The following is a 17626-nucleotide window of genomic DNA, read 5'->3' on the forward strand; positions in this document are numbered from 1 at the left end:
AGTTTTCTAAGTTGACTTTCATCCAGGCTGTCCTCAGAATGGTAGAAATATTCTCCAACTTTAGCTGACTCTCCTTGCTTATTTGAGGGAGCTGGGATTCCAGATCCCTTACACGTGTAGGTCACCTTAACCAAGCCATTAACAGAAATAATTTTCATATCAAGGCCTTTCATATCAAGGCAGGGTATCTGGGGGCTGATTAATTAAAAACTAGAAGACAAACCACATGTGGCCTCGGCATAGCGTGCTTTACTGTTTTGGGAAGAGCTTTCATGTTTTGGGAAGCTAACTAGTTGGGAGCAGGTACCTAATCCATATTTATAGCTGATCATTCTGAGGAGTAATGAGCATATTTTTTTCCCATCTTTCTAGTCCCCACCCCCCCTTTTTTTTTTTTTCTGTTTGAGTCTCATTCATCTTTTCAACTCAAGTCACACTTTATTCTCTTTGAAAACATCTGGTACTCTCGTGTCCTCTGTGGCCGGCCATGTTCACCTCCTGGACGGTGTCCTAACTGGGTGTGTAATTTGGTGTTATAGATTAGGTACTTTAGCATGTACCTCTGATAGTCCTCTAGAGGCACAAACACATGAGAGGAATATCAAATGTTGACCATACTTTCAGCTTCCCACGTTTATAGTGTTTCTAGGACTGAACAATAGGAAAGAAGGGGAAACAGTTCCCTGGTGTGGCTGTTTCTGCGGGGTCTCTAGCTCTGCTAGATGCAGGTACACAGAGATCCTGGAAGATTTTCTGTGAGCCCTAGCACTGAGCCTGTGGCCTACACTCACTGTATCATATTTAGGTTGTAAACAGTAAGCATATTCACATTCACATTTCCTTTTTTTAAATTGAGGTATAGTTGATTTACAATGTGTTAGTTTCAGGTGTACAGCAAAGTGATTCATTTATACATATAAACACATATCTAGTCTTATTCAGATTCTTTTCTGTTATAGGTTATTACAAGATAGAGTATAGTTCCCTGTGCTATACAGCAGGTCCTTACTGTTTATCTATTTTATATACAGTAGTGTATATCTGTTAATCCCAAACTCCCAATGGATCCCTCCCCTGCCCTTCCCCCTTTGGTAACCATAAGTTTGTTTTCTATGTCTGATTCACATTCCTTTTTATTCCTCTTTTTATGCAATTCAGCAAACATGTCTTATTCCATTCATTCATTCATTCATCAAATATTTGTGGAGTACTTCACAGGAACTATCTGTTATAGACCAGCACACACACAAAAACAAACTATAGTCATTGTTATCAAGCAGTTGCAGGCTAAAAAAATATATAAACATATGCATCATAAAATTTAAGGCAGTTGTATGTAGATGCCTTAAGTCCTATTGTAAAGCCACAAATAGATAACATAGCTACCACTTCTCAAGCACGGGTTATAGGCCATGTGCTTATACTGAGCACATCCTATCATTTAATCTTTACGAGGACCTTGTAAGGTAAGTATTAGACTGTCAGTCACATTAGACTCACCTTGCTTTGTCTTCAGTACCTTCTCACCACGGAGCGTTTGCTTGAACCCTTGGCCTGAATTACGGTGGAAAGAGTGGTTTAGGAAGAGGAAAAGGGAGTTAAAGTAGGACGGTCGTCCTTAGAGGCTTTCTTCCCCCCTGGTAGGCTAGGTTGGAGAATCCCAAGCCTGTCTGCCCGGGAAAGCCTAGATGTATTTCCGGTGCTGCGTCTGGGGTGTGCACATTCTGCCTCCTGCTCACCTGACCATTCTGCCCCCGGCAGTTAAAGCATTCCTCTTTGGGCAAGACTTGCGAAAGCATTGGTGGCGTCAATTCTGCTTGCCTCTCCCACCACCCCCCCGCCCCCAACAACACACATCATAGGTGTTTCCTCTTCCTTATAGTGACTCTTCCAAAAGCTTGTGACAGGCAGAACCAAATATTAGAACCCAGCCCCACAGACAGTGCATAAAGGTCACAAAGCTTCCATGGTTATTTCTCTCTTAATAGAAAAGATCTCAGGATGTCCACTGTACAAAGTTCAGGTGAACTTCAGATATATGCTGTCACTTTGTTTGCCTCTAGCTCAGGTTCAAGTACTGCGGGTGGCTGTCGTCTTGATCATTCTCCATCCCTCCCTCCGAGTTTGCCCTTTACCCGATGAGACTGTTTGCCCGCATACCCACATACCACTCTAGAGTTAGGTGAGACACTGGCTGTCTATTTGAGTGATGAGACAACTTAGGAATGCTCTCTCCTCCCCTCTCTACCTCTCCTGAAGAACAAGCATTCCCTTCTCTGGTTCTGCGATCCGCTCTGCATCAGTGATCTGCTGGTATCTCACTTGGTCTTACCTATGAGGCTGCAGGGAGCTGCCGTTTTGACTGAGTCTGTATTTAAGATGGACTCTCACATGTTCGGGGCTCTCAGCTGAGACGGCTGGGACCCCTGAGCCTTTCTCTACACCTGGACCTTCATCGCAGGCTTCTGCATAGCATGATGGTCCTCGGGTTCCTGGAGGGTGAGGATGGAAGCTTCCAGACATTCTGAGGCCAGGCTGGGGAAGTCTGCCTCATCTCTATGGCATTCCGCCAGCTAAAACAAGTCACAGAGCCAGCCCCAACTCAAGGGGTGGGGAAATAGACCCCTCTGCTTTATAATTAATGGCCGTAGTTAATCTACCCCGCTCCCTTACTCTGTCTTCTTCAGTTGAAAATGATGACCCTCCCTTCTCAATGTCCTGAACTACTGACTCACTTGGAATTCTCTAGAGCTCTGCTTTTATGTTTTCCTTTGGTTCAGGGTCCTAAGCCAAGGCTGCAATATTTAGCAAATAAAAATACAACAACTTTTTTTTTTAAGCATTAAGTATGTCCCATGCAATATCTGGGACATAATTACACTAAAAACAAAACCAAAAATCCTCTTCTCAGCTGGGTCTCCCCAGGGACTTGAATGATGAGGCCTGAGATGATATAGCTCTAACACCAAGGATTTTCACACCCCCCCCCCAACTTCTCTTTCTACTCCCTTAAGACGGTCTTTAAAAGCCCCTGTAACTCAAGCTCATAAGACTTGGAGTTTCTAACCTCAGCCATAGATCAGTCCACACGCACTCTTTCTGGCATGAAATGCAGCTGGCAAATCTCTTAGTGCTCTGATCAAAGCCTGACATTCCAATACTAAACTAGTTTCTTTTTGATCCCAGGTGTCTTTTGCAAAGAGTGAATAATGTGATACAGCTCTCTGCGTCAAAACTGAAGGACACAAGGAATTTGTTAGGAACTTGGGGTAGGGGGAAGCTTATTTTTCTAATTTTGGGGGTTAGCTTTTGTAAATTAGGTGGTTTAATATTTATACTAATGAGAAAACACTTGAGATTTTTGTAATCACCTCAACGTCACTCACAGGCAAACAGTTCTCATGGTCACTGCGTCTGCCTCACCAGGGTCTCCAGTTGGCCAGCAGATACATGGGGGGAAAGACTGGAGACCATGAAGCAAAATCCATCTCTTCTGTTTGAAAATAAAGTCTTACTATGACCTACATCCCAAGGATCACTGTATATTGATGGGTGGCAATTTTTAACCTCTTAGTACTGCAGTCAAATAATAGAAACTGAATTGCAGTTGATTTTTACTAAAATTAGTATTTATCAACCTGATAGGCATGGTCAATTTCATTCTTAACATCAACCTCATTATCTCTAGTTATTCAGGAACACGGATGTAAAATCTGTTGACGTTGTCAGCCTAATTCTCCATGTTCCTTAAGAGCTAAGCACTTTGGCTCAACCATTTCTGTTGTCATTTGTTTTCATATCTTTAGTTGCTGATAGAATTTCATAAACCTGTGCGTTTAGAATTGGAAACTATCTTTGCAGAACTATTCATCTCATTTCAATTACAGAAACTCTTTTAAGTTATCGTGTTCTTGAAGTCGGGGACAGGAACACAGAAAACATGACCCTTTCTCTGTAATCATCTTCTTAATGTGATCTCTGCTCAGCGAATAGTCTTGCCTAATTTAATAATGATGATGACTCTGAAATTCCCCTGATCTGATGGAAAATATCCTTTGCGAAGATGCCTCTGTGAGGCTGGGGTTCGGGGATTTCTACCAGACTGGCATCGTTGTTTGTAAATTAGCATTAGGATTGCAGAGTGGGTGGGTCTGATCAGTTTGCATTCATGTAAATAAAAAAATAAATGAATACAAATTTTCCACTGTGCCAAAGGTCAAGAGATGCCCCTCCTAATAATCTCAGTTGCTGCAAACCTCTTGAAGTTTTAGTTTTGAAAATTTTATGTCTTCATATTATATAAATCCTAAAAACGGTTCAAAGACCTGCCTGTAAAGATGCCTTTAACGACAAGGGTCCTGAGAAATCAGTGGGCCTTTTTCAAGGCTCATGACTGGTACGGCTTGTTTGCTTTCTGCATCCGTACTCCAGGGAGCCCCTCTCTCCCCTCTGCTTTGCCCTCTTCTCCACCGTTTATTGACGCTGAGCAGTGGGGTCCGCAATCAGGAGCACGCCGCCCTCTGAACGGGAGTCGTGAGAGATTAGTCATTCATTCTCCCAGACACCGCATTCAGCAACCAAGTTCTCTTCTCAGAGCTCTTTTAAATCCAGGCTGAGGGGCTGGGGGGCACGGGACCTGTGGTTATTTCTGAAAAGCCACAGGAGGCTTGAATTTTTCTCTTCCCGCATCTTCTTTGGGACTTCTTCTCTCAAATACACGACACGCTGCTTTCCTTTATGAAAAACTGGAATTTGGGCATTGGGAGGGTTGAAAAGAGAACGGAGGAGGGAGCGCGCTTAAGAATTCCACAGGGACAGGGTGGAGAGAGGAGGATGTGGAGGGATTCCAGCTGAGAGACCCCCGCCCACCCACCCCCCCCCCCGGCGGCGCCAGCTTTTCAACTCCTTTCAGCCATACTTTTGCCCACCCCCTCCTCCCTAGTGTTAGCCCTTCGAGAGACTTTTATGGTGTTTTAGTCTTTTACCCCAGCCCCCCACCCTGGCACATTTTGCTCTTTTGTTTTTATTCTCCCAGCTCCCACCCCTCTGCCCCCTACTGTGTTTCCTGATAGAAATCTCACTCATGCATTTCCTTTCTGATTTCAATGGCTTATTTTGTCTTCCCTCTTTTTCTGCCTTCAGTCTTTCTTTTCTTTTTTTCACCCCCCCACCTTTTTCTGCCTCTGGTCCCCGAGAGAAACGACCACCATCCTGCTGGGACAGGATGATGGTGCTGTTAAGAGTTCCCAGTGCCAGCTCTTCCCACATCTGTGCAGCTTTTGTCCTGGGGCAGAGGAGGATTTGGAATGGTCTGCTGGCAGCGTCAGGGAAACTAATGGGAAATGAGGTCCGGGGGGAGAGAGAGAGAGAGAGAGAGAGAGACAGAGGCCACGGGGAGTTGGTAGGAATAGCAAAGGGGATTTGGATGCCTCGGTGTGGGAAGCAAATTAAAGGATGCATGTGACAAAAGACACATCATATATAATACAAGTGCAGGATCGATGATAAAATTGCATCAGTTCAGTGGAAGACCTATGGGATGAGCACTGACTGGGCAGCAAACCTGAAATCTGGAAGGTCTGACTACTTACCATGCTGCTCACTTTTTCATGTTGGGAGGTTTGTGAAGTTTTGCTTCTCTTCGAAGCAAGAAAAGCTTCCCTGGCCTTCAGCAGGGAATACTGATGTGTATTCCCCACAATGTATTTTTCTTTCCCTTATTTTTCAGACCATTTCTCATATAGCATAGCTTTTTTTTTGAATCCATGTTCCACTTATGGATCTCTTTCTGAGAAAAAATATATTGGCCAGGGTCCAAGTGGATTTTTAAATGTTTCATTCATTCAAAAATTCTGTCCCATGCACTTTTTTTTTTTATTTATTTTTGGCTGCATTGGGTCTTCGTTGCTGCGCGCAGGCTTTCTCTAGTTGTGGAGAATGGTGGCTACTCTTTGTTGTGGTGCGCGGGCTTCTCGTTGCGGTGGCTTCTCTTGTTGCGGAGCACGGGTTCTAGGCACGCGGGCTTCAGTAGTTGTGGCTCACGGGCTCTAGAGCACAGGCTCAGGAGTTGTGGCGCACGGGCTTAGCTGCTCCGCGGCATGTGGGATCTTCCCAGACCAGGGATCGAACCTGTGTCCCCTGCATTGGCAGGCGGATTCTTATCCATTGTGCCACCAGGGAAGCCTAGTGCCATGCACTTTTGAAGAAAAATGTTATAGTAATAATCACTGCTCATCTTTACTGTTCTGAATGCTTTACATGTATTCATACATTTAATTCTTCCAACAGTCCTACAAGGTAAGTTCTCTTATCTCTATTTGACAGGTGGTAAAAACTGAAGGGTAGTAAAGTTAGGTGACTTGCCAAAATGCATCCATAATATGAGATTGGCTTCTGCCTTCCATATTCCTAAAACCCAGCGAGGGAAATGAAACATGGATAAACAACCACAGCACGGGGTGGTTTGAAATGAGTATCATATGCAGCGTTCTAGTGACAACTGGTACAGGGCTGCAGAAGGGCAGTGATCATCTTATGAAAATTTCATGGAGAAATTTGTACCCATATCCCTTCAGTGGAGATTCAACAGTCATCTTCCGGTGCAGGTTAGCTATGGAATGGAGTGTGGATATTTTAGTAAATCCTGGGAGGGACAGAGAGCCAAGAGTTCCCTTTATATTCGGGGAACAATCAGGAATTCTCTGCTGACAACTTAATGGCATTCCTTCAAACTCCTTAATCAGGATATATGTATTCATGAAATACAAAGTAAGCCCAAACCCAAATGTTCCCCATTGGTATATATTGAAGGACTTCCATCATCTTTATGTTTTCTCTTTCTCCTGTTCTCTCCCTTAAGAGTGAGACTAAAGTTAACTTTTCCAAAAACCATAGTTGCTATTTTTTCACATGTATTTTTCTTTCAAGGGAAAATTTTTATGGTCTTTGTTGATTGTTTTTATTTCTCTGGCTACACCTCCACCTCCAAATCTTACACCAATGCTACTAACCCACACAGTGCACTATTAGACAGCATGCTGTACTAGTAGGAAGAGCTCCCTGTAGGTCACTGAAGACACAACTAGGGAGGGAAACCACAGCTTTGTCTCAGGCTCCACCTGGCAGTCACTCCTCCTCTCCTTTTCTCTCCTGCAGCCCCTTCTTGCTATCAGTTAATTAAGTCCATCTTTCCAGAGCTGTTCCTGAAACCTTTAACTGAAGTTTCTTTGGATATGAAGAGCAAAAGGATCTTGTTTTAGTATCAGCAGCTCTTTTTCTCATCTCTGTCAGCTGCAGAGGATTAAGGGGGAGGGGGAGACAATAAACAGCTCCAGGCGTGCCTGACTCGCAGATTAGATGACCAGCTCTGGAATCCTTCTGGGTTGGCTTCATTTATAGTGATTCTTGTCAGAAAGTTGAGGAACGAGCTTCTTTCTCTCCCTTGTCCCACTTCCAGTGTCAGATCCTTGCCATGTTAGCACAGATTAAACTGCCTCAGCATCCTGTCACTGCATGGAGGCGTGGACCCCCGAGTCCATGGACCCACTGCGGGTGCAGCTCTGAGAGCACCAAGTGACAGTGCTGAGGAAAGGAGGACCTGAGACAAGGCCCCTGTTGCCTAAAAATTTGTGCAGTTGTTACCAAACACACGTTCGTGTGTGCCCGACGCACAGTGAGGCCAAACAAACCGAAACACTGGAGTTTGGAGCAGAGAAAGGCTTATTGCAGGGCCAAGCAAGGAGGACAGGTGGCTCGTGCCCCAAAACCCCGGACTCGTCAAAGGGTTTCAGCAAAGTATTTTTAAAGGCAAGGCGGCGGAGGGGCATTCCAGGGTATGTGATCAGCTTATGCACAATTCTGATTGGCTGATGGTGAGGTAACAGGGCAGTGTCCCAGGGGTTAACGTTATCAATCCTTAGGTGCCGGTAGGTCTGGGGGCTCATGATCAACAAGTAGTTAACTTTTTCTATTTGGTGGTGGTTTTAGCATCTGTAAAACAACTCAGAAAGTGTGCATCAGATACTATTGTCTAGGTACTCCAGAGAGGAGTTACAGCAGAGGACATGGGAGGAGGGATCTGTCCCGGGAAGGTCCTGCTCAGTTACACAATTATCAGTAACAATGGGAACAGACACTGGTGAGGCCGGGCTGCTCGTGTTCATGGAATTCCTTTCAAAATGAGTGGCTTTGCTGAAGGAGCTTTCTAAAAGGACCACTGGGCACTGTAAGCCTTCTTGCTCCTGACCTTGTGGAGGATGCCTCATCAGCCATTGAATAGGCCTGGAGGACTGGTTCTCAGGACACAGAATTGGAGTCAATACTTACTTCAAATGTAAGTGGGAGCCAAGGCACCCTTTTATATCTCCTTCCCTCACTGATATTCCAGTATCTTGACTTAGTGTAACCTGCTGTGTTATGTCAGAGAGTAGGACACTTAATTATACCTAAACTTTAGGCATTTCATGTAGTGTCCCAGCTACTGTTTTAAGCACATTCTTTTCTATTAACTTATGAAACCTCATAACAAACCTGCGAGATAAATATTATTATTAATCCCGATTTACATGTGTGACAATCAAGGGGCTGAGAAATGAAATGAACTTGCCCCAGATCTAGTGAGTGGAAGATACAGCTGGGAGTTGAAACCAAGGAGGTTCAGCTCCAGAACCCTCCGTCTTAATCACTGTGCTGGACTGCTGGGCACTTCGGGGGGTACAGGGCGGGGAGGGGGTGGATCATCATTCATGTTTCCTTAGAATCACAGGACTGAGGAACAAAAATGAATGAACTGAATCCTCGTCGAACCTGAAAATAGGGAACACGCTAGAAGGATATGAAAAAGAATCCAAGTGTTCTTACATTTAAAAGATGGAGAATAATTTATTTAAGGAGATGAGGCATACATTTGAAAAGCAAACACATAGTACAAGGGTAGACTCCAATAAGTATTATGGGAGTTCTTCTGTTGATTGATTCCTTCTGTCAAAGAGAAGACAGGTCGATTCCATCTGTTAAAGGTGGCCTTTTCAGAGGACCTTTTCACAGACTGGTCTTTAAAGAATGTGTAAGATTTAGGTGTGTGGGTAGAAAATCCCTCTCTGGGTAGCAGGATTGGAGAGAGCAAGCTCTCACAGCTGGGAGAGCCTGAGAAATATTTGGGTGATCGTGCAGCTACCAGTTTAGCTTATGCAAAAAAAAGGGAGCCTTGAGAACAAACTGAGGAAGGGTAGTTCCAAGTGAAAGACTGTGAACTTCAATGTTGAAATACCTGGGGTGACACAGGATGTATGATGAATTTAAAACCTGGAAATCTGGATGTTGCAAGATCTTTTTTATGTTTTCTTAGTAACAGTCCTGCATGCTAATATGTTCCTGACAGAGACCTTTGAGGAAGCTTATCTGTCAAATAGGACACGTAGGAGCAACAAATAGGACAGACAGTGCAAGAGAAGATTCACCCAGCCTTGATTGACCAGTAGATGGGAAAGAGAGGAGGTACAGTTGGCGATTTAGCTCCTGGATGACCAGGAGGATTGTGAAAGTCCCCTTTCTCCTTGACCCAATGACATTTTTTTTTAATTGAAATATAGTTGATTTACAATATTGTGTTAGTTTTAGGTATACAGCACAGTGATTCAGATATATATCTATATATCTCTCTATATATGTTCTTTTTCAATATTACAAAATATTGAGTAGAGTTCCTTGTGCTATACAGTAGGTCCTTGTTTGTTCTCTTTTATATATAGTAGTATATATATGTTAATACCAAACTCCTAATTTATCCCTCCCTGCCCCCTTTCCCCTTTGGTAACCGTAAGTTTGTTTTCTATGTCTGTGGGTCTATTTCTGTTCTGTAAATAAGTTCATTTGTATCTTTTTTTTTTTTAGATTCCATGTATAAGCAATATCATATGATGTGTGTCTTTCTCTGTCTGACTTACTTCACTTAGTATAATCATCTCTACGTCCATTCATGTTGCTGCAAATGACATTTCATTCTTTTTTTTTGATGTTCAGTACACAGAACATTTTCTTTTTTCTCTTTATTTTTTATTAAAATTTAGTTGATTTACAACTTTGTGCTAGTTTCAGGTGTACAGCAAAGTGATTCAGTTATACATATATATATATATTCTTTTTCAGATTCTTTTTCCATATAGGTTATTACAAAATACTGAGTGTAGTTCCCTGTGCTATACGGTAGGTCCTTGTTGTTTACCTGTTTTATATACAGCAGCATGTATAGGTTACTCCCAAATTCCTAATTTATCCCTCCCACCCCGTTCCCCTTTGGTAACCATAAGCTTGTTTTCTATATCTCTGAGTCTGTTTCTGTTTTATAAATAAGTTCATTTGTATCTTTTTTTTAGATTACACATATAAGTGATATCATATGGTATTTGTCTTTCTCTGACTTCACTTAATCGCTAAGTCCATCCATGTTGCTGCCAATGGCATTATTTCATCCTTTTGTATGGCTGAGTAGCATACCATTGTATATATGTACCATATCTTCTTTATCCATTCATCTCTCGATGGACATTTAGAATGCTTCCATGTCTTGGTTATTGTAAATAGTACAATACTGGGGTGCATATATTTTTTCAAATTACGGTTTTCTCTGGATACATGCCCAGGAGTGGGGTTGCAGGATCACATGGTAGCTCTATTTTTAGTTTTTTAAGGAACCTCCAAAAAAAAAAAAACAACTCCAGGCTTCCCTGGTGGTGCAGTGGTTGGGAGTCTGCCTGCCAATGCAGGGGACACGGGTTCGTGCCCTGGTCCAGGAAGATCCCACATGCCGCAGAGCGGCTGGGCCCGTGAGCCATGGCCGCTAAGCCTGTGCGTCCGGAGCCTGTGCTCTGCAACGGGAGAGGCCACAGCAGTGAGAGGCCTGCATACCACAAAAAAAAAAAAAAAAAAAAAGGAACCTCCATACTGTTCTCCACAGTGGCTGTACCAATTTACATTCCCACTAACAGTGCAAGAGGGTTCCTTTTGCTCCACACCCTCTTCAGCATTTGTTATTTGTAGACTTTTTAATGATGGCCATTCTGACCAGTGTGAGGTGATACCTCACTGTAGTTTTTTTTTTTTTTTTGCGGTACGCAGGCCTCTCACTGTTGTGGCCTCTCCCGTTGTGGAGCACAGGGTCCAGATGCACAGGCTCAGCGGCCATGGCTCACGGGCCCAGCCACTCCGCAGCATGTGGGATCTTCCCGGACCAGGGCACGAACCCGTGTCCCCTGCATCAGCAGGCGGACTCTCAACCACTGAGGCACCAGGGAAGCCCCTCACTGTAGTTTTGACTTGCATTTTTCTAATAATTAGCGATGTTGAACATTTTTCCACGTGCTTGTTGGCCATTTGTCGTCTTTGGAGAAATGTTTTATATCTTCTGCCAATTTTTTGATTGGATTGTTTTTTGATATTGAGCTGTATGAGTTATTTGTATATTTTGGAAATTAATCCCCTGTCGGTCTCATTGTTTGCAAATATTTTCTTCCATCCTGGAGGTTGTCTTTTCATTTTGTTTATGGTTTCCTTTGCTGTGCAAAAGCTTTTAAGTTTAATTAGGGCCCATTTGTTTTTGTTTTTATTTCCATTACTCTAGGAGACAGATCCAAAAAGATATTGCTGTAATTTATGTCAAAGAGTGTTCTGCCTATGTTTCCCTTTAGGAGTTTTATAGTATCTGTTCTTACATTTAGGTCTTTGATCCATTTTGAGTTTATTTTTGTATATGGTATTAGAGAATGTTCTAATTTCAAGCTTTTACATGTAGCTGTCCAGTTTTCCCAGCACCTCTTATTGAAGAGATTCTTTTCTCCATTGTATATTCTTGCCTCCTTTGTCATAGATTAATTGACCATAGGTGCATGGGTTTATTTCTGGGCTTTCTATACTGTGCCATTGAACTATATGTCTGTTTTTGTGCCAGTACTAAGCTGTTTTGATTACTGTAGCTTGGTAGTACAGTCTGAAGTCAGGAAGCCTGATTCCTGCAGCTCTGTTCTTCTTTCTCAAAATTGCTTTGGCTATTCGGAGTCTTTTTTATTTCCATACAAACTGTAAAATTTTTGTTCTAGTTCTGTGAAAAATGCCATTGGTAATTTCATAGGGATTGCATTGATTCTGTAGATTGCCTTGGGTAGTATAGTCATTTAACAATATTGATTCTTCCAATCCAAGAACATGGTGTATTTTTCCATCTGTTCATGTCATCTTCAGTTTCTTTCATCAGTGTCTGACCACTGACTTTCATAGTTAGGGAAGATGATGTTAGGACTGACTTTCTTCTAATTATGTAGTAAGTAGTTACATAAATGAATGCTCAATGATAATGATATCTGCCCATATGGAGAGCAAATCACCAGGATCATACTTCTAAAGTTTACAGTGCTCAATACCTAGAGCTGTGTTTGACCCTTCCAAACACATTTATTCATTAATTCAACCAAACATTTAAGCCTCTGCTTGGCACCAGGCTCCATGCCAGTCACCAAGGAAGGACACGGTGGACAAGACATTGGCCACAACTTCAAGGGGTTTTCCAGAGTCTAGTTGTGGAGAGAGACAAGTCAGCAGGTGATTTTAACATGGCTTGACAAGTGTCATGAGTGATTGGTAAGGTGATCATATATACCCACTTGTCAGGGATAGTCTCAATTTGGATGATTAATTATTATTACCCCCACCTCCCACCATTTTAGGAAATGGGGTTAGTATGCAAAGTAAGGTAACACAAAGGAATGACATTTAATGCAGTATTAGGAGTGGGGAGATAGAGGGCTTTGTGGAGAAAATCCGTGTCAGCTGATACCTGCAGGTAAGGAATTGTATGAAGGGTTGGGGGGAAAGGTGAACATTCCTAGCAGCGTTTGCAGGTTGAATGAATAAATTAGTGAACAAATGAGAAATTGTGAATGTGCAAGCACAGAACATTTTAATTCCTGATCAAGCATCTATAATCATTTGATGTTTATATATAACATTTCTTCCAGATTTTGGAAGGGAAATCTCATGAAAAATAGAATTTTACCCCATTTCTAAAATAAAGAGATTGGACTGGATAATATCTTGACTAAGTTTAATTTGCTGTGTTATGTCAGAGAAAGGGACACTTAGTAATATGGTCTCATAGCTTTCATGCTATACTACGTAAGATTACATCCCAAACCACCTGCTGCTGGAGAATGAAAAATGGTCTTTAAAGTCCCTCTGATTCTCCCTTTCCCCCGCTAGGTAGCCACTTAATTATTTTTCATTTATTCTATTCTTCAACTTGTCTGAAAGCTTCTTGAAGGCAGAGGCCATATCATTATTTTTTATCTCCCATTCTGTACATACTGCCTGGTGATGATTGAGAGACTGCTGAGGGGGAGGTAGAGGGATCCTTTCTCTTTTGGAAGGGAGGTGGTCTTATTATCCCTGTCACCAAATACTCTTTCTCATTCAGCTTCCCAAGGCATTTTAATTCTGTGACTATAATTTTTTGTCAATGGTTAGGTTTTGAACTATTTTTGATGGACATCTTGCTTTCCTCTTCTTTAGGACCTTCTGAGTTATTGGATATGGCAGACAGCGAAACGTGAGTGTTGCCTTACATTCTGTGGTCTAGATTATCTTCTTGAGAACATATCTAGGAAAAGAATGCAGCCTCTAGGGCATACAATTGATAATTGTAATGTCAGTGATAAAAAGTGTCTGCTTTCAGTTGTATTTATAACTGTGCAGGGCTAATCTTCTAAATCAGAGAATACACAATAAAAATAGATGGTGCCTGTCATGATGATTGCACATGTAGCTGTTGCTGGTCACCATTTAGAACCTCCTTCAAGTGAGGTACTTCTGCTTTGATGCACCTTGAACTACAGAGAAGTCTGAATTAATGCACTTACCTCTTAATTACCCATCACATTTACGCTTCCTCAAGTGAGGTTTATAAGAAAAGTAAGCCCTAATGCCCTAAGGCATCCTTTTTGTATAGTGAAACAATTTCTCTGTGCTGAGTCTAGATGGGACAAGTTATACAACCACTGGAGAACCAAGAACATAGTACCTCCAACCATTTCCATGTTTGGTGCTTCAGAAGAGAAACCCTGGTTGAGAAAGTCACCAGCTCTGTGGATGGTTGCCAGACTGATAATGTTTTCAACTTTCTCATTCCCAGGCACCAAAATAGCTACTATTCCCCAAACAGAAACAAGAAAAGCTAAGCATTTAACCCTGGAAGCCATGTTGAGCCTCTAAAGAACGCCAGTGAAATTGGAAAAGGGATAAAGAGTGGGCAGAGTGGAGTGGGGGGAGGGGCTAAGGAGAGATGGAGGAGGACAAGTAGGAAGGATTTAACCAGGATTTACTGACAAGGGAGAAACTGTCCCTTGCTACATAGAGTTTGTCCACGTACCGCAAATCCCATTGGCAAGGTTATCACTCACCCCAGTTTGCCTAAGGACTGCATTTGATTTTCCATAAACACTTTGGCATTAAGTGTCTTTTCAATTTCAGACTCAGAATGGGAATGTCCTCCTCCCTGTACTGCCTGTGGGGGTGGGGGAAATAGCCACTTTGCCTTGACTGTTCCCCATACTGATGGCTGACCTGCTGCCCAGTGGGGCAGCTGTGGTTGCGGAACCCTCCCAGAGTCTTACCATCCCTCCCAGGTATCTTCTGTGGCTGTCCCCCTCCTGCCACTCACCAGGAATCAGCAGGTAGAGCAGAGTGGGTATCTCCTGGGTCTTTGAAGTTGGGTTCCCAGGAGATACTCCTCCCGGGGCCAGATGGTCTACCAAGCACTGTGCTGTGGTCCTCCACCGCTGCTCCTGTGTGTGTGCACCATCTAGGTGGCTCCTGCCCTGCCCACATGACTACACAGAGAGAGTGGCTCCACACTGTTCAGACACATCTACACCCATCAGTCTATTTCATAGGGCCATTGGGTATTACTTAAATCAGACAGTAGTCGCTTAAAACAAAATCACTCAGCCTACTTGACCAGCCAACACTGTTTGAAAAAGAGGCTGGAGTCAGATATTAGGGTTGGTGGATGACTAAGCCCCTCACCTACCTCCCCTGGCCATGCCCTGCAGCCGTGGTCTCACCCACAGATGATAGGGAAAGAGGCCGAGGGGCACAGAACATGAGCAGCAGGGGGAGGATGCTACCCTCACTTCCCTCCCTGCTGCCTCTACCCTACTCTCACTCCTGCCTCCAACCCTTTTCTCATTTCATCTTTGATTTAGGGGTGAGACCGCACTGCACAAGGCAGCTTGCCAGCGGAACCGGGCTGTGTGCCAGCTTCTGGTGGACGCAGGAGCATCTCTGAGAAAGACGGACTCCAAGGTAACTTGATGAGTGAGTGCAAGCATCCTCCCACGGGGCAAGATCTCTGGCACCATTGCCTTCACTTGTGCCCGTAGCAAAGGCATCCTTTCTGTACTTATGGAAGTGCCTGGGGCTTTGGAAAAAGGAGGAAAAAAATGAAGTGTTTCATTTAGAGAAACTGCAGTTTAAATGTATAAGCACAAAGGGAGGGTGTGTGCTTGCCTAAGGGACTTATAGACCTCTGAACGCGTTGACCTTTGGACTTTGGGCTTCTGCTGGCTGCCAGCAGCCAAGTGTGGAGAGGGTGAGGTGCAAAGCACTAGAAGGGTCGGGACCAGGTGCGAAAGATATTGGCCTGGCTACCGAGAAGCCCCTTTGGAATTTCTCCTTCAGCTACTTAATACAGAGTAGCTTAAAACCCATGATTTATGTGGCCCCGTATATGGGTGCCAAAGTGAAGACCAATCACTCCCAGGATGGGAGATCAGGCTGCACCATGAATTGCTCCGGTTTACAGAGAGCATCCAAGCAAAGGGTCAAAGCTGCAGTAAAGGAGGAGCTGAAGCTTAGTGCTGTTGACCGAGAACTGTAGCCCATGGGAAAGAGGTGGGCAGAGAGAAGAGAGTTCATACAGAAGATCAACCCCAGAGAGGACTTCTCTGTGATGATCTGAGGTCATGATCATGGTCAGCTCTGAGGGTTTTAAAGCACCCTGGGTAGCCTCCAAGAAAGGACAAGCCACTTAACTGTAGAAGGTTACAGAGAAGAATTTTAATATATAGATGAGGATTTCATTAAGTGGGTACTAAATAACCTAAGTTTGGGGTCAGTGAATGTAGCCAAGAAACAGAGACAAATTACTTAGAAGCCTACTGATGACTTCAGCCCCATTAGATTCATTTAAGTGATGAGCCCCTACTTATATGCAGTCTTCACCCTGGGGTCTCCTCCAGCTGCACTGTACATTGTGACATGTGGACCTTTCTTTCCTTTCTGAGCCAGTTCTGAGCCAGGTGCATTGCTTGATTCTCCACTTTCCTTGCGACCCACCAGATCCTTGCTCTCTGACTGAGGTCCCTGGCTGCCTTAGTTCTGATAGCACTAGGCTATCAAATTCGGTAAGCTGGGTCCTGGTTTCTAGCTGGTCTGTTACCTATCTGGTTAGCTAATTGGGTGTAGGATTCCAAATGGCAGATAATTATTCACTGTGATATTCTTCCCAGATGATATTTGCACTTAGGTGCTTTGATGTGTAACCTGATTGAGAAACACAACCCATGGTAGGACCAGCTGAGGCCGTGATCCGAGGTGGACCTGGCCTTCCTTGCTGGGGCCGCTCAGACACAGCAGGGCCATTGCCTGTTTACCACACAGAGACTGGCCTCAACTCAGGTGATAAAAGAGAAGGGAGGAACAAGATGAAATAGAGGGACGAATAAAAGACTGGCCAGGAAACCCGGCCCCAGAGCAGATGGCTCTTTTTTTTTTTTTTTTTTTTTGCGGTACGCGGGCCTCTCACTGTTGTGGCCTCTCCCATTGCGGGGCACAGCGGCCGTGGCTCACAGGGCCCAGCCGCTCCGCGGCATGTGGGATCTTCCCGGACCGGGGCACGAACCCCTGTCCCCTGCATCGGCAGGCGGACTCTCAACCACTGCGCCACCAGGGAAGCCCAGATCTAAGTTTCTGAATCAAATAAATGGGCTCAATGTTCCTTGAGATTCCTTTCTATTTTGTGTTACATATGTATGTGCTCTTTCCAAATGCAAAAAAAAATTATTTTATGATAAATATAGTGCATTCTCACATAGAAAACTCTAGCAATGAAAAAAAGAATTTTTTAAGTAAAAATTACTAGAAATCCCACAATCTAGACCTATATACCATTAAAACTTTAATGATTTCTCCCCACATGTGGGTACGTCTACTTTTCTCATTTTCTTCAAGTAAAGTCATACTGTACATGCTATTGTATAAACTTTCACCCAACATTTTGTTTTATAGATCCTACCTTATGAAGTAATAGAGCTTCATCCTGTTCAGGGATCCTATAATTTTTCCATTCCATAATTTTTTGCTAGGTGAAAGCTGAATATGATAATTATGACTGGTTCTTCTGGAAATTTTTGAAGAGAAGCAATATTTTGAGAATTTCTCTTAAGAGGGAATGGCTCCTTAAAAATCAACTCAGAGGCCCACCCCAGTCCGTCTCTCTGAATATTTGGAAATTGGGAATCCCAACCTCCTTAACATTGAAGACAAGATAATCTACAAATACTGTAACCAAGTTGAATAAAAT

General features: G+C 43.4%; 1 protein-coding gene across 5 annotated transcripts in view; it reads left to right on the top strand.

The window, feature by feature from the left end:
- Positions 1–17626, top strand: part of DGKI (diacylglycerol kinase iota) — a 459796-nt gene that overhangs the window by 427953 nt on the left and 14217 nt on the right. For 4 of the 5 annotated variants that reach the window (XR_009565254.1, XM_060305263.1, XM_060305264.1 and 1 more), the window contains 2 exons: positions 13558–13594; positions 15249–15348. Coding sequence is in view for 3 of the 5 variants with exons in the window: in XM_060305263.1 (XP_060161246.1) it covers positions 13558–13594; positions 15249–15348 (137 nt within the window). In the remaining 2 variants the exon portion in view is untranslated. Of the gene's footprint in view, positions 1–13557; positions 13595–15248; positions 15349–17626 lie in introns of those variants that run through there. The other variant, XR_009565255.1, reaches the window with a different exon arrangement.

Source organism: Globicephala melas, chromosome 9 (genome assembly GCF_963455315.2).
Source record: "Globicephala melas chromosome 9, mGloMel1.2, whole genome shotgun sequence".
Taxonomy (NCBI): domain Eukaryota; kingdom Metazoa; phylum Chordata; class Mammalia; order Artiodactyla; family Delphinidae; genus Globicephala; species Globicephala melas.